Source organism: Pseudopipra pipra, chromosome 6 (assembly GCF_036250125.1).
Source record: "Pseudopipra pipra isolate bDixPip1 chromosome 6, bDixPip1.hap1, whole genome shotgun sequence".
In the NCBI taxonomy this organism is placed as follows: Eukaryota; Metazoa; Chordata; class Aves; order Passeriformes; family Pipridae; genus Pseudopipra; species Pseudopipra pipra.
The window spans coordinates 47,196,363-47,220,259 of record NC_087554.1 but is presented as its reverse complement, the minus strand read 5'-3'; the positions used below and the strand labels follow the sequence as shown (position 1 = coordinate 47,220,259).

At 38.2% G+C, this 23,897-nt stretch overlaps 1 protein-coding gene across 5 annotated transcripts in view; it reads right to left on the bottom strand.

Annotated features, from left to right (window-relative positions):
- SPATA7 (spermatogenesis associated 7) overlaps positions 1-17,329 on the bottom strand; it is a 36,186-nt gene extending 18,857 nt beyond the window's left edge. For 3 of the 5 annotated variants that reach the window (XM_064658924.1, XM_064658927.1, XM_064658925.1), the window contains exons 1-4: positions 16,983-17,329; positions 6,494-6,574; positions 5,736-5,828; positions 4,733-4,780 (exon numbers count right to left, since the gene is read on the bottom strand). In XM_064658924.1, the coding sequence (XP_064514994.1) occupies positions 4,733-4,780; positions 5,736-5,828; positions 6,494-6,574; positions 16,983-17,292 (532 nt within the window). In that variant the 5' untranslated portion in view covers positions 17,293-17,329. Of the gene's footprint in view, positions 1-4,732; positions 4,781-5,735; positions 5,829-6,493; positions 6,575-6,950; positions 6,970-16,982 lie in introns of those variants that run through there. The other 2 variants (XM_064658928.1, XM_064658926.1) reach the window with 2 other exon arrangements.
- Between the last annotated feature and the right edge of the window lie 6,568 nt (positions 17,330-23,897).

Genomic DNA, 23,897 nt, shown 5'->3' with positions numbered 1-23,897 from the left:
GGGAGATTTTATGAAAGCGTCCTGTAAAACAGCGGCAACAACAAAACACGTAAGACAGCTTTTCACAGATCTCCGCTTTTCACAGTGTAAAGGGTAGACAGCTACATATTGTGTTCACATGGAAAATTAAGATTTAAATACAGAATTACATAATATTATGCACTTCCTGATATTTTCACTTGAATCTAACCCCTCAAAGAGCAGAAAAACAACATTACTGGTCAGTTTGAACTGTTGTCTCTCCCTATCTCTCACCACCCTCCCTCCAAGTATTGAAGTTCCATCAGGCTAAAATAGATTTATGGTGGGTAACTTCTCAGAATACTTTTTTCCCTTCTTCTTCTCCCCCCCCCCAGTATCAAAGAGACCTGCATTCCCAAGCTCACTAATCACTGGGTTCAGTCCGTACTATCAATATGCCCTGTGGAAAAATCTCTAAACAGATGGGTTGAAAAGTTAGTACTGTTAGAAACCAGGCATGTGTAGCAGCAGCTGTCTTACTTGGCATAGCTTTTGTCAAGTTTTCTGGCTCAAATTCCACAACCACAGACTTCTAATGGCCACTGGTATCAATCAACATGCTTGGACTAATTCTGAACATAGAAGTTTCACATTTCAAGAAGTTTCACATTCTAACAACTATTTTAAGTCAATAAGGCTGATCTAATACACAGGAACATGCTCACTGCTAGCCCAGGGGCATGGCACCTTGCCTACTTCGCTGCCAGCTATGATACCAGGAAAAGAACAGTGGAAACTAAATCCACTTTAAGGACAGAACACATTCAGATGGCCAGGAAGAATGCCAACTACAGTATCATGTTTAATTCTTAAACACTAATGATTGATTCATGGCAACAACCCCAAAGGGAAATACTCACCTGCTATTTTAGCAGTACATGAAGCATATTTTCAGGGGATGTTTTTTAACACTATCTGTGGGAATTCTGTTTTGTAACTCTATCCTATTAATAAATCTTATAATTTCAAATTGAAAATTTACCTCCCTGCCCAAATCTCTTTTGAAATAGAGGGGGAACAGCAAACTTATTTGGGATGCAATAAGTAATAAGACAAGGAATACAAAAAGAAAAGAAAAAAGTTAATCCTATGCTTCAGTTGAAGCAATGACAGGCACAGAACTACTGGGGGAATAGAGCTGTAAACCCCTCATTCTCAGTGACATTACAGAGACACTGCTGATATTCAATCACACTGAAGTTGCAACTGAGCCTGGATAAATTATGTGTCTCATCTCCAGCAAGAAAACAGCAATTGTTTTGAAAATATTCTAAAAATTCTTTTCCACTACTTTTCTTCCTCAGCACATTTTTAAAAACTCGTACTGTCTGAGCTATTGGCAATCATCGCCACATTAATCTGTTTCACAAAAGGCAGAGGAAGAAAAATTATACTCCAGTGGATTTCCAGAGACTCTACAAATGATATGTTGCACTGAGCTTAACACCTGAACATGGACCACTTGGTTTCGCTATTATTACAGTACAGAAATCTGGAGGTCTTGATGAACAAGGCACAGAACGGTAGGAAAAAACGCAACTACTCTAATTTTAGGTATGAAATAAAATCGAAATGGTTTTCAATTTCATTCTAAACATCTAGAATTTATGAGAATACTGCAGATACTGAACAAGGTATGCCTGTGTAGTCTTAACCTTAAATACCTTGAAGACAGTGAGACCAATAATGATGAATTTGAAAGTAGATGTGTCCCATGGAATTATCCCTTTGATAACTGCACAAATTTCAGCCTGCGTGGTGGAGTTCCTTATCTGTAAAGTCATCTCAGTCAGATGGAACATGTGAAGGAAGCAGGTCAGAAAAAAAATACCATTTACATGCACACATTGAGTAGCAATAGAAATCCTCAAAGGCTCTTATTGAGAAAGGATGATCTTCAGTATCTGGTACAAACGCACACATGAAAATCCTGGACCTATCTGTTGCAGTTGAGACACTTTTGCCACTGACCATTATTGAACAACAATTTTAGCTATGGCATCTATAACCCTTAAAATCCACCATCCAAAATATGTCCTTCAAAACTGGAATTGCCAAGATAAATGCTTTCAAGCAAGTTTAGTTCTAGTCCTGACACGATTTGAATTGGATACATGGAAAAAACCTTTTAGACCCACACATATTGCAACAGTGAAAGAGGTTTCTCAGGGTTCAGAATCTCCATCCCTGGAAGTTTCCAAGACTTTTCGGACTGATCTAGTGTTGGCAGAAGTCCTATCTTGATTAGGAAGCTCAAGGAGGACAAATAAACTCTGACGGTGCCCACTCTGCAAAGTAAAAACACTACACTGAGGAATATTCTAATAAAAATTCTATTGTTTACATAAGCTTGCTTTATTATTTAGATTTTTATCTTTAACTTGGCACTCTAATTTTTATTAGGGAACATAAAGCACCTAAAAAAATGAAACCTGAAAAGTGAGGCAGAGACATAAGACTGTCTTGAGAAGCCACTTTTAAGGGAAAAAAAATATAACATTATTTATTGCTTTGTTAAGCAGATTTTAAAAACTAGTAAATTCACTTTCACTTGATTATTGTGCAATTCTGCTCAGTGTAGAACATCAAGGAAACAAACTGTATGTTAGAACTGAGCTAAATCTAAGGATAAAAAGAAGATCCATTTAACCATGATGTATACTCATTTCTGTGAGACCAAGAAGTAAATCTAACATTACTTCCAAATGAATCCTGTGCTACTGACTAGGATCCAAATCCTTAACTATGATGTTCAGTTTCACTTTAGGAGCCAGCTTTATTTTGGGAATATAATAAATTCCAACTGAGTAAGAATTAGCACTCCCAAGTCTTAAGCTGGAATAACTGTAGGTAAATCAAGGATTTTTTTTTAATAAAAGGCTTTATTTCATCCCCATTTTCCAGGTTTTTTTCTCTCATGAATAAGAAATATCTTCTAGGGCTGTGCTGGTTGTATGCATGTTCTAATAAGATAAAATACAGCAGCAGTACCTTGTTCTTTAGTAAGAATTTAGTGTACCAGTTTTACCAAATAGATGGGTAAAAACAAAAGCAGCAACAACGGTGAAATGTTTCCATCACACTCCATACAGCAGATTAATGTTCTGTCTGTGACTAGGACAGAGGTACATAGTCAGACAGCAGTCTGAGTAGGATGAACTGGAAGAGAAATGTATTGCACAAAGCCTTGCCATCTGAAATGGAAATTTCCTCACTCAGAGCACACCTGCAAGTGTCAAGACAATTATCTGTTAAGGTTAAGGCACTGTCGCTGTCTCCCAAAATGAACTCATTATTTGAGGAAGCTCATTCCAGTGTGAATCACACAAGCTATCAGCTCAGAAGCATTTTATCTGTAAAGACAGCAGACTCTAAAACAAACAGGCATTTGTTGGTGTCAAGAAAAACCCAAGACATGAAAAGGTATGGAAGACTAATTGTTAATTAGAGAACCTAAGAAAGATTCTAGCAGATGCAGAAAGAAAAGCTACATGAGTTTTTCATTATAGAAACACACCGCTGTAAATATTCTTCTTACACCAACCCTCTATTTTCATGCTTGTTTCAAAGAAAAGCTCAGTAGAGGTGGGGCATGAGAAGTAAGACATTTTTCAGGTGACTCTACAGAATAGGTGATCTGAAATTCCTACTGCAATCAGAGGCTTTAAATATCCCTGCAATACTGTTACTACTTGTGCTGTACCGTTTGAAAGCAGAAGGCAAGCCCATAGAGCATCTCTGATCCTGGTGCAGCTCATTGCTTAATTCAGTCTCAACTCTTTATGCCAAAGTACTGAAAAAAGTGCTAATGAAATTGAGTCTGCCAAAAGAATGATTGATATCTTAGTTACTCTTGATACTTTTAATAGGTAGTATCACTTTGGCTTGATTGAATTTGATACTAACCACAAAGTATTCAGTCATTAGAAGATTTAACTTTCCATCCTTAAAAAAGACTTCCTTTTTCTCCAGTACCTCAGCAGTCGTAACTGAATATGAAATTGGAGAATGAAGAACTTTTTCTAACTGCATTAAAGACAGATAGATAACAGAAATATATCTTTGATATTTTAACAAACAGCTGCTATTTATCCACTTTGACTTATATACTCATTTAGTTATTCATAAATCAATTATTTGAAAGTACTGCACTTTGGTTAACGCTATGAAGTAAGGCTACAATAATGGTATCTTTAAACAGTGTTAAGAAATTAGACAACTCGCAGAAAAATTAACTGCAGTTTAATCCAGGCTGTGGGGCTGTGTGGTTGTGATTGGCTCTGTTTTCTGCACAACGGAACAAGAAGTTTCAGCCTCGGTTCCCAGGTGCCCACATTCCCAAAATTTCTCTTTACCTGGCACTACTAAGCTCTCTTCTTGAGTGTTTAAGCTTACATCATATGACACAACAGGAGAAAATGTTGAAATTCTCCTTATGTGCTCCATTTTCATCTGCCTGTGTGGATGAAAAGGATACTAAGCAAAATTAACTGTCATGCTAAGCACAAGTCATCACTGACAGATCCATCTCACTGGTCTCACATTGCTGCAGATTCTTACAACTAGCTGGAAAATGATGCGAAAAGCGGAATAAACAAGCAGATACATGAATGCTTTATTGTATTCTGTTGTTACTCTTCTATTTCTCTGGCTCTTGTTGTGTTAAGTTTTACAGAAGCTTTTCCAGAATATATAGATATCAAGTACTTACATTTGATGCTGGTCAGCCTACTTTTGGGCACTGAGCAGTCTACAGCTGCTAAAAATAAGAAAAACACCAAATGGGAATGATTCAGTATTTATTTCATATATGTGAGAGGTAGGAAAAAACAGCAATAAACCAATACAGAACAAAGACTAATTTAATTCTTCTCTATTTTAAAACATGATAGTTACCATGTACTTAAAGTATTAGGTTGATATTAATACATTCAGAGAATTCGCAAGATAAAGCTGTTTGGGTAAAACATATATTTAAAGTAAGAATCATCACTTCCATGAAAATTCTTTACACAAGGTTTCTGTACATTTTGTGCTGATGGCATTTACCTGCATACCCAAGGATACTGAATATGTTACATAAGAGATAACACTATATTTGTGAGCATGGACTCTACCAGTAACTTGATTTTCTCATTTGCAAATACACGGTCCTTAAAACTCGCTACTATATTCACTGCAGTAAAAACAAAAGATAATGAATTTTTTAAAATTAAGAAATTATAAAATATAAATTATAAAAAAGACATAGTGGTCTGAGTTTAACTGAAAATGTTCTACCTTCATTCCTAAAATAAATTCTGTATCTTTGCTATTGTGACTGTTACCATGATTTTCAGTTCAGCATGTTATTTCATTATTTATTAGAGTTAATTGAATTAATTATTAATTCATCATTTCATCATATATCAAAATCACAGAATAACTTCAAGAAAAGTCGAAGGAGACCATTAAAGCACTAAATACTGTAAAATTAGGGTAATATATTTGGTAACACTTAAGGAAAAGGTTTTAATACAAAAATTCCAATCTCAATAATATAAAAGTATTATTAAATAGCGGTTATATCTCCTTGCTGATGCTGGTTTTAGTAAGAAACAGGAATAACTGTACACTTACTACAATCCAGTTCATTCCTTCTTGATATGAGCCTCTTCTGAAGGAATGAGCTAAATCTGGGGGTAGAAAGTTCATTCATACATGCAGGTTTTTACCTTTGGCTGAAAGCATCCTGTTATAATGAGACATCATGTGATCTCTGATGAGGTATTGGTTAGTCAGACTTTGAGATGAGTCTATGCAGAAAGCTGTAAGATTAAAATACATTTGAACACTACAAAGGCGAGAACAAGAATACTAAAATTTTAAACTGTTATTACCTTCAATTCAAAGTCATAAAGCTTAAACAACAGTGTGCTTAACTTCTTTGCTCAATAGCAGCCATTTTTCTTTGCCAGTTACTATCACACAAAACCATTGTGTCTCCTTTATCTTTTCCCACTGAGCCCACTAACTCAATAAACAGCTACACAAGTGGCTGAAATTGGACTATGAAAATGTCAGCATGGAAACTTCCTGTTTCTTCCCTCTATGTTCGTTTGAAAAAAAGTGTCTGAGGTGCAAGGATGGCACAGAAACATACACTAGCCCATGTAAACTACTGACTGTAAAGGAATATTTTTAACCTCAAGGATTCTTTAAGTGGTAACCATATATATATTCCAGCTAACACAGATGTGACATCTTTATATATTTGGTTGTCTTGCTACCTATTTATAGCCAGCAGTACAGTCAAGGCAAAACTTACTCCTTGAGAGCATTTTCAGCAATGCATACTAAATCTAAGTGCTATAAACTTCACCAAATAGCTTGATGAAAAGGTTTTAATTATAATAACATTTTAATAATAAAATAAATTAATTGGCATAAGAGGAACCATGTCAATCTTCTGATGAAAGTACATGTTACTTACCATTACTCTTAGTACTTAAGTGCCCTTTAAATGGACTTGCTGGACCACATCTGGGAATGACAGAAGGTGGGTGTTCACTCACTTTAACAAAATGTCAAACAAAAACTGAAATTAGAAAAAAAAAAAATCCCAAAGTGTATTTTTACAAAGACAAAGTTAGAATCTTTCTCCAAGGAATTCATTAATGGTTCTAGTGGACCTTTTTCACTGAGGGAAAAAATCTTATTTAATTTTTCTATTATTACTGAAATACAACAGTGTAGTTAAGTAACTTAATCTAAACACCAAGATACAGGGAGAATGTGATTTAAAAACTGGCACATGAATTAGGAATCTGCAACACCTTTAGAACACTGTTGTGAAATGACACTAAATTTGTATCAACAGATTCCATCTCCTCTCTTACAAAGCACAACAAGTACCAGGGCAATCTTGAATTCCTATAAGGATTTCATACTTTCAAAAGTCAGCCTTTATAGAGTGCAGGCTTCTGTGGTTTTCCAGTATTAGAGGTGGTGTTTGCAATAATAGTGCTCCCACTCCCTTTGCTGGGAAGTTGCCAGACTCGCAGTAAAAAAGGGACAAGAGAAAAAAAAAGAAAATGCTAACTGTCCTACAATTGTTTTATCTTTATATTGTTTTCTCTAAAGCCAAAGGACAACAATCCTGCTCACCCATATCAATTTCAAATGGCTCATTTTAAATTCCCCTGGTGATACAATTCTTCCTAGTTTGTGATTTAAGCATACATAGGGACAAACAATGCTAAATTATTTTTAAAGTATTAAAATTCCAAACATATAGCAAAAATTCATTAGATTTAGAATTACTGTCTCCATAATGACTGTAAACCTCTGTCAATAAAGGATTTCTTTCCTGTTTATGTATTATATTTCTCTACCATACACTATTACATATGTGTGGTATTCACAGTATAGCTGGATCCACACTGAAACCCGCCACTTCCTGAAGTTACAATGTCCACATTTAAAGAATGCAAGTCTTCTAGAGGACTTGAATGTTAGATGATAACATTTCAGTTGATAAAATTTTCACCTAATGATAAAAAACCCCTCCCATATATCAGAAATCTAGATTATAGCAGACACCTGAGAATAAGAAGTGTTCTAGTCACAATTCCCCAAAATAACCTAAATATTCCATTATTTTCTGTAGTTCAGAGCTAGGTTATAATTCCAGAGGGAGGCAGACGTGGTATTGTCAGATCAATGCTTACAACAGTACCTCTAACTCATGTGACAGAAGAGACATTGTTATAATTACAGCAGATTCTCTTCAAGTAAATAAATTACTTTGTCCTGAGTTAAAGATGATAAGAGACACTCAGAAACCTGTTGCTTTTACTGTCTTCAGCTGGAGACACAACTGTTCAGCACTACAGAGAATCCAGACGATTTTGAAATGTTCACTTGCTTCACATCACCAGCAGATGGCACAGAATAAATTCTATGGAAAACACTACTGGCTGTTGGTTTTGTCCTTTACAGCTAATCTGTATCTGGGGGAAGAGGGTAGGAGGAAAAAAAAGTCAGGACCAGTATTTCATTGGCAAGAAAAACTGTCAGGAAATGAGAGGAAGAAGAACTTAAAAACATTTCTGTGTCCTTTATTTCGGCTGTGGACATGTGGACAGCACCGGAGTCACTCCCAATCCACACCGCAATCCCTGATTTACAGAAGTCCAAAACGCACTGAAAACACAACATCTCTTGTTAAGAAGTCAGAGCCTTTGTTCAGGCACTACGTTCCCAAATCTCAGTTCCCCCTGCATGTTCTAATTTCTGTGCCACCAAAGAAATTTTTCAAGTCCCTGATCCAACCAGATGGATTTGCAACCCTGCTCCTGCTAATTGCAGGATAACGTGTACTCAGCACTTTCACAAGTATCCCTGAACTTCCTTAGAAAATACCTAGGCCATTACAATTTTGATGCCTGTTTCAGGAAGTGAAAAAACCTTAAATAAAAGCATTCACAACTGCTCATATTTTAGGATACCCATGAAATGCCAGGATTGCAGCCCCTCTAGTACTGGACTCATTGAAAACTTGCACATCATTAACAAACAATATCTTCTTGCTGTTTAGAATATTTCCTTGCTGGGTAAAAGTTAATGCTGAACAGTGTTTTGGGTTTTTTTTAATATATGGTTGGATTCTAGGGGCCCTCTATTCTGGCAAACTACATTTTCTTGTATTTCCACAAACAGCAGAACTTGTGATGAAGGCTTCCTATGGTCCACCCATGGTATCCTATGGTGCTTGCTCCTAGATTCTCTAACTCCCAGGCCAAATAACGTACCTCAGCTGTTCCTGTAAGCTGTGTGTCAGTGAGGGCGTTTGAGGCTCTCTCTGTGAACCACCTGTTTTCACAAAACATGTAGAAAATTTATCACAGAAAAAGGGTCAAAGAAACTAATTTGGCTAAAATAATGTTCAGTTCTACTGAAACAGAAAAGGCAAATAAGTAAATTTTTGGTTCCTTAGGATTCCAGGCTGTTTCACATACATGTTTCTTCAAATGTACATTTTCTACACTGAAGTCAACTTACAGTACTCTCCCAATATCTCCAGTCTGAAACTCAAAACTGCTTTTTAAAGTGTCAAATATTTACAATGAAGGTGCATGTTGCTAATGTCAGAGAAAAAACAGAAGGATATGATATGTGGAGAATATTTCTACCTGCTGAAGTAAGGTAGGAAGTGTTAATGGTCAAATGTTTCACAACTATAATTTCACGTTGTCTTCTGACTTGCACAGGTATTTGGTTAGCTTCAGGCTGTGTTTTCAAAGTTATTTGCACAACAGCAAAAGCAACTTAAGTTGAAGGCTTAAATACGTAAAGATCCTTTTGAAGGCGTAGGTTGGATTTTCAGTAAATTACAAGTATTGAGGCCATGTTGATGAGAACACAGCTGCGTTGGGCAGGGCACGTCTCAAGGATGAAGGACCACTGCCTCCCTAAGATCCTGCTTTATGGTGAACTTGCCACTGGCTGCTGCAAGAGAGGAGCCCCAAAGAGAAGATACAAGGACTCCCTGAAACAACATCTCAGCCTTGGCCATATTGATCAACATAACTGGTCTACTCTGGCCTCCAATCGGGAGGTCTGGAGACACACCATCTATAACGCTGCTGATGCTTTTGAGAAAGCACGCAGGATCACCCTTGAGGAGAAAAGGCAATGCAGAAAGAATCGTGCCTTGCAGAACATACCTCCTAAGGAGTCTTTCTGCTGTGCCTTCTGCAACCGGACACGCCTGTCTCGTATTGGCCTTTTCAGCCACCAACACGCTTGCAACAAACGTGGGTGGAGCCCTTCCCAAATCTTCGTTTGCGAAGCCCAGCCATGCGTGTACACAGTTAATCAAATATAAGCCAAACAAAGGGAAGATAACTACAAAACTATCTTTGATACATGATACGTGTGATCTAAACATAAATTTCCTCACAGATATAAGTGGACTGTCCGCACTGAATATAAAATTACGATTCCCATAATGAGCGTTCTGCTGAAGAACAGAGAGCAAACATATTAAGAACTTTTAGAAATTCATTTGATCTTTTAGTTCCTTGCGTGATATGCAACAAAGAAGAGAAAAAAATAAAAAAAAACTTTCCCTATAATTTTTTCCAGCTGGTATCTAAGTTAAGTAATAATTATATTATTTCAAAGAGATTTTTAAGATATTTTGTTTAAATTATATTTTCATTTTAAATGCATCCTATCTTTAATTCTATTTTTACAGTCTTAAAAATGATGAAAATTGGTGGTTTCTATTTGTTACTTTGCTTCCTGGTTGTTAGTGGATATGGAGAATTTATGGAAATCATTTTTCTACAAAGCCATTTCAGATTTGGAAAGTGAGTATGTACTGGAGAGAAGCCCAGTCTTTCATTACAATGTTCTCCCAGGAAAGATTTTAAACACAAGTATTAGACTTGCTATTTTTATAACAAGTGTGTACTTCAGCCACAGCAAATAAAATATACTGAAAAAAATCAATCAGGCTATCCTTACCCACCAAGACTTGCTACTTAAAAGATAATCCATAAAAATACAGAGACTGGAGGTGGGACACTGGATATAGGCATCTAAATCCAGCACTACAAGACATAAAGCCTTTCCTTAACTGTGCAGAGATGTGTGAACACTATAATTTCCAAAGGGCAGTTCCTAGACCTTAGCTTGGGTTCAAACAACCTTCAGACCAAGATGGATTTAGACCTCAGGTCTCCCCAGCTGTTCCAGAGGAGTATTTTTATCACTCTGTCAGGATATTTTAACCCTTTTGTGCATTGGGGGTTTTTTTGTGGCTCCAAGACTCTTGCCTCCTCTCAGCTGGCAATGTAGAAAGCACCCCTATCTCTAACAGACTAGAACTGCATCGTTTGCGTGGTATTTGGGGATTTGATCCCTCTCAGGCTGATAAGGGCCCAAGCTGACAAATGCTCTGCACAAACGCTCTAGCCGCTACACTAAAGGTTTGGGATTCTCACTTCTTCCGCTGACAGCTCTTTTTCCTCTTCTCTTTTCCCCCAAAATCTCAATGCTCTAAACCTGAAATAGTTAGAGACACCTTTGTTCAAGTGGGTAATTCAGGCAACTACATGCAGAAGGTTTGTGCTGTGAATTTCAGGCAAGTCAAGGATGCTCTATCACTACCACCTTTGTTCCACCAACTAGTTTAGTGATCTTTTCAGTGGGCTTCCTGCTACGAATTCACTCTTCTAACTCCATACAACTAACAGTACACTACAGCACTAATGCTGTACACATGCTGAGGAAGGAACAAAAGTGGCTTAAATAATCTCTGTGAAATCCAAAATGAGTTCAAGCAGTGATAGAAACTCCTTTAAGTATTTAATGTAATATATCTGACAAGGTCATAGTTAAAGGAATGAAACTATGCCCCAAAATACACATTCCTCTCCTTTTGGTACTATGTGAATTTTTAAACTAAAGTATCCATTACCTCTTTATGCTACAGAAATTGTTTGCATATGAATGCAACACAGAAATATATAGAGTAAAAACTGATATCTGAAAGTACATTAAAAGATTAACCCGATTAAGAAGATCCACACTGGATTTAAACTTAATTTATTTAAATAAGAAACTAATTTTTCTATTTCTAACTATTTGTCTTTTATATTAGCATGATGATATAACTAAAAAAAAAAGCATACCCTAATAATATTACTACTAATGAGGCCTGCTCTCCTATCCATGTAGCTCCCATCTTTCATACCATATCCTCTAAACCCCTTTCATGTCCCCAGTTTGCCACCTTTTCCTTACCTGTGGTCATTCCTCCCCTCAACCATCCCCTACTTGCTCAGCTGTGGCTGGCGAGGTGCTATGAATACAATTGGTCATCTAGTTTAAGCTTCTCTGGTTGCTTATCTCCTTGGCTGACTAGTACTTACCTTTTACTTACATATCTGGGAAAGAACACAGAACAGAACTACTTTCTCTAAAAAATGTGTATTAATTTGTTGGGTTTTCTCCTACCCGGTCACTGACAATACTCCTAGTTCTTACTCTAATGGTTGAAGTCAGCTAGTAGATGCAGAACCAGATAGAACGAAGGGCCAGCAGAGAGCAGTGACCCATCCACAGACTCCTCCTTTAGGAGAAGGGGTTAAAACACTAGTTTTTCACAACACCAATGCAATCATGAGAGATCTTCAAACGTGGCTTTAGATTTAGCCACTTACGGAATGCAGATAGTATTCCATTTTATTTGAAAGTTACAGTGAGTACTTAATAATCACACCTGTATTTTCTTCCCTATTCCTGCAAGGAAAACAGAAGCCTCTTGGACTCTTTTCTGATTTCAGTGATAACAAAACTCCTACCAATTCTGAGAGTATAAAGTTGTAGATGTGAAGCCAGCTTTAACAGAATCACATTTAAGATTCATTAAGAAATGGCAGAATTCAGTTAAAAATAGTCATTATTACCTAAATTTTCTGTTGCAGAACTTGATAAAGCCCCAAGAAAACACAATGCCCTGATTTCATAAAAGTCCAAATATTCCATCTGAATTTTGTATGGGATCATTTGTGTCAGAGACAAAATACGATGAAAGTGATACACGCCTTGACACACACTACACATAACCTTCTAAGCCGTTAATTAGATGGGTGCTATTTATACACTTAACATGCTGGATTACACAAAAGCTCTTCTTTACATGTACTCCCAGTGCCTAAGAGTTAGGTCCCTCAGTCCTTTACAACTAATAATCTAATAATAGTCTGCATAAATTAAAACCATGCAACCAAAATTATGTTTCAGTTTCAAGAGTCAAACCCTTCCCTGAAAAATTTAAGAAATCTAATGAAATAGCACAGTAGCCTGAAAAGATACTGAGTCATATTTGATGAAATAATTCTTGAAAAATATTTGTTAAAATTTTTCTAGCTACAGGTGTGGCCTTTAAGGGAAGTTTTGGATGCAAGTTATTGCTCTATTCATACTCCAAAAGCAGAAACAAAGAGCTGTGTGTCAGTAGCACATTTGGCAATACAAGATGCAGTCAGAAGCAAATGAACTTTAGTCAGTTCTCTACAACTACCTGAAAGGAGGTTGTAGTGAAGTGGGTGTTGGTCTCTTCTCCCAGGTAATCAATGACATGATGAAAGGAAATGGCCTCAACTTGTGCCAGGTGAGGTTTAGATTAGATATTAGGAAATTTTTTTTCATGGAAAGGGTTGTAAAGCATTGGCTTAGAAAGCATTGACTGCCTAGGGAAACCGTGGAGTCACAATGCCTGGAAGTGTTCAAAAAACATGTGGATATGGCACTTGAGAACATGGTTTAATGGTGAACACCGGGGTGGTCCTGGCTGATGGTTGGATTTGATAACCTTAAAGGTCTTTTCCCACCTTAACAATTCTATGATTCTATGCTCATTTGCTTGGCCAGCATCTCTGGAATTAGCAGTGGCACCTGCAGTTTCTGATGTTTTGGAAGGGTGTGTGAGGGATGGTGTTCCAGCAGTGACTATATGCTGCTACTAAGTGAAAGGTGAACAACTATCAATACTCGTACCACAGTTCAGACACTGCTGTCTTACAGGGTTACTAACCTGAGTTCCCTGGATAGTTATGCCTGTCCAAGAAGGTACATGGTAATTCAGGAGCATATGCCACTATGTGCCATAACAACTCCCCTGGGGGAACGGTGCTACTATTCAAGGGTGCTAGATCACAACCTCATGAGTACATCCTACACAACCAATGTGTGCTCTGACTTCTACTGCTGTGTGGAACTCAACATGTCATCCTATGAGCATGCAGTTTGAAAGTGTTTCAATATCTACTGTCACACAGACCAAGAGATAAAATATATGTATATATATGTACAATATATGTCTAAACATACAGACGCATGATATGTAGATTCTTCTACATGTATGGAAAAAAATCTCCCTTGTTAGTATAATCTGTGCCAACAAGAATGGCCCCTCCCTCGTCCCCTTAGTGCTATTAACTTCCACCCTCTCCTATTTCTACCTGGAAATAGATTAGCTGAAGTCTAATGCACAGATAGCCTTGCCCAGAATGCAGAGCAGAGAAACCTTGACCCGCTGTGCTATAGAGAAAGTTGCAGGGTATAATCTGAAGAAAAGAAGCTAGTAGGGTTAATGGTTTGAATACTGTTTACTTTAACAGGTATTTCACTTGAAGCATGTAAGAAATCTTCAATGTAATGGGACCAATTTGGCACTTAAGTCCTTACACAAACTTATTTGCTGAATGGAGATGGGATTAATCACATTAAGTGATTAAAACTCACTTAATAGACTATTTGACTAAACTCAACTTATGAAAAACTGAACTGATACTACCAAATAATGCTTGAGTTTAACAAGCTGTTTGTTCAAGTGGCAAATGAAGAAATACAAAGAAAAAAAGGAGTTCAGAAGTCACAGATCTGTGTTAACACCCTTTCAGTTCCAGTCAAATTAATGCAAGAATTTACTGCAATGCAGTAAAAATCTAAGTAAAATGGCGTTGTCTGAAAATGTGTGAAGTATTTTAATTTAATTTTAGAATCTTTGAAGCCTGTGCAAACTGCCTAAACATGACAGCAGCCTCCATGCAGAAGTAATGATGACTTTCCCACCATTATAAAAGTGGTATAAATGTGTGTCATTGACTAACAGTAAGCGTATGATTTCATTGCTGTTCAGGTATGTGCAAATCGCTGGCTGTGGGAATTAAACAGCCCAGTGCAGAAGACTGGATTTAAGCAACAAAGCTGGTTTAAAATTACAGTATTCAGATTATTTGAGGTCATACTACAAATCTGTGAGTATATTAACTGACTCCTGAAATTACTACCGTAAATAACTTCGAGGTTTATACCTGGAATTAGGGAAAAACATAACGGATTAATTCTTCAATATTTCTATGGGGGGAAAAACCCCTCAGCCTTATTTGAACTTCAAAAAGACCTACATGCAAATCCTATATAGTTCAATATATTAAAAAAAAAAAAGAATTCTATTTGCTCAGTATTCTCACTAGACAAACCAAACCCTGATACAAAACAAATAAAATGTTTTGGTTCTTTCTTTACAATAATGAGGCAAAGTCGGAACAATAAACTTTGCACAGAACACACAAGGGCATGGAATAGGGTATCTCACCTCTTCTGCATTAATGTTTTGGATGGACAGTGTGTAGATACAACTATCTTACAGAGAAACCATAAATATGATGTGTTATTCTCTCTCTTTCTTAAACTGTCTGCAAGCAATCCAATGGCTGTTCTGCCAAGTTTGCTCAGGCACACAAATTTTTAGGGTAGTTCAGTGTAAGGAATTATTATCTCTGCCTGTGCTAATCCTTGTTCTCTGTAAGAATTCATCCTGTGTGCCTGTGAACCCAGACACTGGGCTAGCCAGTCACACACTACGGACTCCATCATAACTTTCTATGCAGAGAAGCAGTAGCTTTCCCTGTTAACACACACATGGTAGGTTCTTTCCTACTTTTGAAGCTTTTTTTTTTTGTTAAACAGAAGTCATTCAAACAAAGCTTGCTGCAACCTGAATGAAATTTAGATCCTACATCCTACATATTCCCATTTTATAATCAACAATCAGCATGCTTTCTGATTGTCTATAAAAGTATTCTGACAACCAAAAACAAGAAGACTCAGAAAAAGAATAAATCTGTAATAAAATTGCCTTCACACTATATAAGAGAGCATAAAAATTGGATGCACAAGATACTAGTTTTTGCCTGAATTTCATATTCCCATGTAGTATTAGAATTCACGTTCAAGCTCTACTTTGCTATCAGACTTCTGAAGTGACATTTGTCACTGTCTCCAAAGACTGGAACTGACACTGAGATGCAACACGAAAGCATAACGTTATCTCAAAGGCTCTGACCTTATGCAGCTATGTATAATTTTGACATTACAGTGCAGGACAGACTAATTCCTACCATAGTTTTATATTATGCATGTAATCCAGTTCATATCTAAAAACATCTTATTCCAGAGTTGGCTCATGCAAACATTTTTGCGTGTTTATGCCTGTTTTTATCATGAATGACCAACAGCCATAAGACTATAGGAACAGAGCACCAGAGCAGCCCACAGATGGTTAAACGTGTGTAAGGAACCATTTATAAGACCTTCAAAGCTTTTGTCTTCTATTTTTCAACTACACTTGCATTAAAGTCCCAAGCCAAAATACTTGGATCTGCAGCCAAATACCATGTGATGTTGAACATCATCTACTGTAACAAACCGTGAATACCAGCTTTGAAGAAGACAAAAGTTGACTCAAAAAACAGTTGGCACAGAAATTTGGGCCTCGCAAACGCAGCGGTGGATCCCGGCCGCCTGACAAGCTGCCCACAGCGGCTCTCGATGCCGGTACAACACAGGAGCACAGCGCGATGACGGCTGCGGGACGGCCAGTTCCAGGGCCCGTCCCTCGGAGGATTACAACCCTTAGGGAGTTTCTAGACACTAGGCTGTCAATCTCTTTCGCAGCCCCGGCACCTGGCTCTTCTCCCCGCCGCCCCGCCCGGGCCCCGCTGCCCACAGCTCGGGGCGCCGGGTGCGAGAGGGACGAGCCTCGAGCCCCCTCAGTGCCCGCCGCAGCACCCCGAGCGGCCCCCGCTGCCCCGCAGGCTCCGTGCCCGGCCCCCGCCGTGCCCAGCCCCACACCGCAGCGGGGAAGGGGGAGGCGCTGCCTGCCCTCAGCCCCGGGCGAGACGGGCCGCGCCCCGCACCCCCTCGGCCGGCACGGCCGGGGCAGGCCGGGCGGTAGTGCGTCCCGCCGGCAGGCAGCCCCCGCCGGCAGGCAGCCCCCGCCGGCAGGCAGCCCCCGCCGGCAGGCAGCCCCCGCCGGCACGCAGCCCCCGCCGGCACGCAGCCCCCGCCGGCACGCAGCCCCCGCCGGCACGCAGCTCCCGCCCGCCACCGAGCCCCCGCACCTTGGCTCCGCCTGCCGCCGCTCTCCATCCTCAGCCCTCCATGCCCCGGGCCGGGCCCGAAGGGGCGGCGCCGGCCGGCGCTCGGCCAGGCGGCAGTGGCGGTTCGTCCCCCGCTGCGGGTGAGGCGGGGCGGGACACGGGCCGGGCCCGGCGGGTCCCGCCTCAGCCGCCTCGCCGTTGCCATGGCGGCGGGAGCGCCGTGAGGCCTCGCCCTCGCAGCCCCAGCCCGGGCGGGCAGAGCCGAGAGGGCGCAGGGCGCTGCGGGTCCCCCCCAGCGGGCGGGCTCGAAACGTCCGTTCCAGCGGTGCATTGCAGCCAGGAGAAAGTTTCTGCCCCGTTTTGTCCCTCATTATCTAAGCCTACTTCTTGTAACTTGACAGGAAGTCGAAGAATAATGAATGCCAGGGAGAAACTTATGGCAAATCGCTCATATTTCAGAGAAGCAAGTGACAAATCAAGAGCTTAGAGTGTTCCCAGTGCATTACACTGAAGAATTTAAGAAGCACCTTAGAAATGAACTACAGAATATACTTTTGAGAAGCAGCATTTATCCCATTGATTAATATATGTATGCTGATGTGCTAGACTTGAACTTTCTGAAGAAGTGATAGGCTTATATTTACATTTTGTTGGGCAAGTTGCTGTTTTCCTTAACGCGGAATCTCTGAGATTTTTTTGTATATTTTGTGTAAAGATTTTTCTCACTGACCTGCCAGGGGCACTGCAGTCCCCTCCATAGCCAGACACCTCACAAAAGGGTACATGTAGCCCCAGCTGGAAAGGCATTCACTTTCACTATCTAGAAATTAGTATTAATTACAGGCTAAATACATGTTTTTTAATGTAGTTTCCTGCATCTTCTTACATGCTAGGAAAAATAATTTGAATGTAGTTCAAATCATAACAAAATCAAGGGGATGGTATTTGAAAACAATGTTTCTTCCTTATTTCTGCCACATTTAAAGCTCCCATTTAAAGTTTGTGTAGACTCTACCAAAAGCTTTTCAGTAGTTGACTATTGAATGTTGTGATATCTCTTATAATTTTAGATATTCCCATTAGCTATATTAAGTACTCCTTTGATATGGCCTTAGTTCTTTTGCTTCATGTTGTAGTGTTCATTTTGGCAGTCTAAACTGTTTTCTGTAAAATAATCTCAAAATGTAGTTGGTGTTAAATTTGTCTGGGATGGGTGAGAGAGAAAATGTATGCCTTGGAAACTCATCTGTCCTCCATCCTCTGGTGGTCCTCTGTCTTTCTGACTGCTTTTTTTGTAAAAACGTCTATTGCTGGGGCATTTCAACTACCGTCAACCATGATGTCACAAATACCTTACTTTTTTCTCAAAACAAAGTAATTTGATAGCATTTTGTAATTTTCTCATATTATTCTTGGATGTGAGATCAATGTCATAGAGAGTATCTGCCAGGCAAGACCTACAAATCCAGAAAAAACTAATCCAACTGTTTTGGGATTTTCTGGTTTGTGTTTTGTTTGTTTTTGTTTGTTTTTTTTTCTCTGAAGCAGATTTTTGATTGTGTGTGAAATTGGATATTTGGGGAAAAGGCTTCAGGAAATGAGTTACCATAGTTCTTGTGTTTCAGGGTCTCTGGTTTATACTTCGATATAATTAAAATAATTAAATCTGTAGATTTTAGAGTTAGAGATAGTCTTTAAACAGTTTCCATTTCAGATACCTGAAGATACTGGAGAGAATATAAGTGTATGAGATTCTCAACTCTACATGGTTGAGATACTCTCTATTGCCTGCACAGATCATGCTACAGAAAACACTTGTCTCTTTTTGCCTTTTTGTTTGTTTTGTTTTAAATTAGCTGCTTATAGTAGTGTTTAAATACTTTTTTTGTTTTTTTTTAATCTGAATTCTGAATTTCAGGTTCCCAAATTCTGTTTGTGGTACTTAACATGTGGTAAGTAGGCTGTTCTGTCCAACCTGAATGACTGATTTCTCATAATCTTCTCCCTAATGTTCCTATACTTTTTTCCACCATGTAGATAATTAAAACAGACAAATTTAAGTGAGAATTTTTAGAAACATATCACAACTATTCCCCTGGTTTCTAGGCAACGCTGAGGGTGTGTAGAGATTTCCACTAATTCTTTCTCAGTCAGCCGTCACAGCATCTTAGAGATGTCCTGGCTCTGAAATTTTTGACCTCAAATGGTAACACATACCAAAGCTCTATGTATTTCTGCTTAGTCTCACTTATGAGCCTTAGGCCTTTGGCCCCCTTTGGTCTGTGAGAGTATGCATATTTTAAGTGTAATTAAAAAGTAACCCAGATGTATAAAAATGTGCTAACACATTAAGTCCTATAACATGCACTAAACAAAACAAAACAAAAAAAACCAACACAAAACCTTAACAAAAATTGAATCAGTCCTGGACTTTGATCAACTCAAACAAGTACAGAAAGAAGTACCATAAATTGCTGCAGTGATCCTACCATTGTTGAAGAAGCAATAACATGGCAAAACCTGGAAGATTTGTCCTTTCCTAATTTGAAAAGAGGAAACACAGAAATCAATGTTGCTGTCTGTCCTTTTCAGCAGGCATTTTCATTTTCCCCTTTTCCTTGGAATGCATTACAACAGAACATGGTTTTAAAATGCACCTAGACTGGGAGGGAATGAAAGCAGCAGGAATATGAGAGTCACATTTGCAAGTGTAGGTGGGCATCTGTCCCTACCCTGACACAAACTTAGGGAACTATCACCTTGTCTACTATGTCTGCCCTGCATATCGTCCAATGTAGACACCTAACTGATGTGAAAATGTTCATAGTATTCTGCAATAAATGAACACAGAGAAAAATACTTAAAAAAAAAAGGAAATGTCCACTTTCTTCTGCATGCTTAGCCCGGACAAGACAAGTTTCCTCTGAAAAAGACTGTGTGTCTTGCTAGGACCTCAAACAGTTGTCTACTCACTTGGGACAGAGATCTGTTCATAATGTCAGAACTCTGCATTTGTAGGATTTGACTTTCTTGGAAAAATAGTTTGCATGTACACTGAAAAATTAAAATCTGCAAGTTTTTTGGAGAGTCTTTGCTTTTTCAAGCCATTGGTTTTCTTTCATACTTGCTTTTCCTTACAGCTGTCTATCAAAGTGAGCCTACGTATTCAGGCAGAAAACAGCCCAACAACCAGATCTGCACACCATATTCACAGAGTGTTCTAGAAAAGCCCTAAATTTGTCACAGCATGTACTTCATAATGGAAATAAATCTCCTGGATCTATTTGAGTTTTTATTTGGCATAAGTGTAGGTTTGTCACCTGCCCATGGTCTGGTTGTGTGAGTGTTCCAAATCCCTTGTTGCAGCTCACAGAGGGCTGTCACTGAGTTGCAGCAATCCCCAGCCGGTGTATCAGACAATTAACCTTACAGTCTGTTCCCCTACAACTACCTGGAGATAAAAACATTTCCCTGAAAGATCAGTGGAGGCAGTGCTTTCTAAATGCATTTAAACAGGTTGCCTGAGCAGGTTTCTTTGCTACCTACTTAGGAAATTCTTGTGTTGAATAATTGAAGTAGCTCACACACAGATGGTGTGAGGGGAAAAAAAAAACCCAAAAGACTTAATAGCTACTGAAATATGTTGTTTGATTGCTTTGTTTTTTGTTTTGTTTTGTTTTGCTTTTTTAAAGGATTCCTTTTCCAGGGGGAACGGTAGGTTGATTTCTGCCTTGTGTTTGCTGCATGGTCTTTGGTCATGTGATTCTTCAAGTTATTTAAAATCATGTGCAATCTTGAAATATCATTGCAGCTTTCTAAATGATGGAAAGTTATGTGTTCTGGCAGGGCTGGAGACTGTCTCTTTCTTCATGGCAATGCGTTTAGTTGTTTTGTTATTGTCTGCATGGCAGCAGTAGTAATAGATTTTTGTGAAGCTAGGGCTCCAGTGGGGAAGATAATGCAGAAACAATTCAGAGGAGATGATCCATGTCTTAAAAACTGCAGTTTTTAAAACCCCGTAATTTAGAATGCAATAAGGGAGCTAACCTAAAATAAGAGGGAATGTGATAAGGAAGATGAGGGCAATTGTAGGAATATATAATGATATAAAGTTTCTTTGAACATAATGTTAAACTTCCATAGTATTTATCAGCTTAGAAGAAGTCTCCCCAGCAGTATGAATAACTACTACCAAAACCTCTTCAGGAAGCTGCTGTGCAGTTGTACTCTGTATTCTTTCTCTTCAGATCTACACAGAGTTTTATAATACACCTATCCTGTGTAACAAGACTATTTTTAAATGTGGCAAGGAAGAAACCTCTATAAATTGTAGAAGATGTTATTCTCAGCTGTAATGTAAAACTTACTAGCTGGGCTGACCCAAGATCTGCTTATATTTATTCTTACATTGTGTCATTTTCTGTTTATCTACTCTTCTTGTAAAAGTTTGCAAACAGAATGTGTGTAAGTGAAAAACTGTGCTTTAATAGGGCTGACTGCTGAGGACTGTTCTTTTCTCATTACTTTAATTGAATTATTAGGTATTAAAGAATGTAGACTTCAATAACTAATGGAATAATTGGAATGTTAAAGGGAAAACATATGTAAATGTCATAAGTTTGTTATCTAGACCATAAGAAATACTTCACTTTCTATCTTATTTACCTATTGTGCCAGATAGAAATGCTTTGTCATAGTAATTAATGAGAAGCAGGATGAAAACTTTTTTTTAATATTTCAGTCAAGATGAGAAAAGGACTCAGATTAGTCATATATATGATACAACTCAGTGAAGCTATTCTTGCTTAGCTGAGATGGATCATCTCTGGCTACCGAGCCCATGTCAGGCAGACAGAAGAATGTCAGTGTGGCATTTTGTGTGGCCCATCCATTTTCTACGCAGCTACTACAGCGTGCTCAGGCTTGCCTCGTGCTGTATTAACCCATCCACATGCTTAAACAAATGGGATCCTCTGTGCTGAAGAGAGTTCTTTCAGCTTTGTGAAGGTCAAGAAGAGAAATTCTTGAGGGCAGCTTTAGAATTGCTGACAAAAGAAGACACAGATATACTATGATTTTCCAAAGCCCTTTCATACACTTTCAATATCTACATGAATGTGAAATACAGTTTTACTAGAAATGGGCTGAAATTCCCAACTGGAAGAGTTTGGGGGTATTATTTCTCTTTAAAAAGGTACCACAATGTTTATACATTAACTTTATCAAAGCCTTTGTGTTTACACATACTGGAAGATGAAGAAAACAGACTGAGAAAATATCTGGCATGGCACGTTTCATAAGGAATAGCAATTTTGGTCACATTAGCCACTTCTAAATGAAAGAAAGCAATGGACAAGAAAATGGTAGGAATCAAAATGGAGTGTGTGAAGTTTAACTGTTGCAATTAAATCCTCCAAGAGTAATTTTTCTGAAGAATACTTTCATTAATACTTAGAAAAAAAATTAGGAAGAATTACTCTAAGTCCTAATTGTTTTATTTTTTAGGACTTCCTTTCATGTAAATGTTATGTTCCAAGGAAAACATCTACTACATGCTAAACTTGTATGTTGTTACTGACATCATAAGACTTCAGGAATAGCCAACATTCAGATTTAGACAGAACCTGAAATTTACTGTTTTAAAATTTGATATAAAACTTTTTTCTCCCCTCCTCCATTAACACGTTACATGTATCAGAAAAGAAAGGACCTTCAGTTTGATGGATATTTCACAGGCCCAAGGGTCAGGATGCTCAGGGTGTGTTTATAGCTTTGTCAGTGCCACGCGTGACCTTGAGTACAGCAATTTTGGTGCCTCAGTAGGCTGCAGTTTGAATCACCTTAATTCATAGCTGGTAGTAAAAATGGAGACATTTAAAGTTAGTGCATATGTCTGCATTTTTGGGATGAATCTTTTTGCACTATGCTTATCATCAATAGAAGGAGAAATAACATAATAAATATCAGAACTGCAGATCACATTATATGGATGAGACCTAAACTTAGAATATTTATCCCTAATGTAATGTCATAGAAGCCAATAGGGCCTGTGATTTTTAATATTAAACATGAATATCTGTAATGGAGTATAGCAATTCCACACAAGACTAGAAGGAATTGAATTCACTTTGAGTAAGCAAATCAGTTTGTTATACAATGCAGAAAGAAAGAAAAATATGACTAGGGTAGGAAGTCTTATGTGTTCTACTGGTTTATTTAATGAAAGACAACATCATTTTATAAATCTCTTCCATAAGCTGTTAAATCTCTGTCTTAAAAGTTACATGCAGCCCTCTTAAAAAGTTTGCTCAAAAATTCAATTCCTAGGAGGAATACAAAACCTTACATTCATGATCATTGTATATACTCAGTTAATGTGCCAGTATTAGTCTCATGCTATTCTATTAACTTTTCAGAAGTTAGGATTCCCATTCCCCCAGTTCATGTTTTTTTTTCATATGTTCTAGTAAGATCTGTGCCAGAAACATTTACCTGGTTCATATGAATTTTATTTTCCAAGACATTCCATGTTCATTTAATATTCCCATGTCTCATTCTTCCTGTGTCATCTGCTTTTCATAACAACAATTCTTTGTCCTCCAAGGAATGCCTTTGCACTTGGTGCTGCTAATACCAATTGTGTTCTAATTTGCAGTATTAATAAATACTTTTCAAATTATAATATGTATTGGCAATACCTTTCAATTTCTGTCATTCCCACATCCCATAGGTTGTAAATATGCACAATTAGCTATTTTACAAAATGTACTGTGAAAGTATCAAAAGTTTTTCAATATTGGTCTTCCAGCATCATCACCAGTAACTTCAATCCTTGTAGTTTATCTATCAAGAAAACCTGTTTTATCTGCCTTTTAGCTAAGTGCATCTCAAAACTCCTCAGGTTCTGTTTGGTTAATAAACCTATTAGGTTTTTTT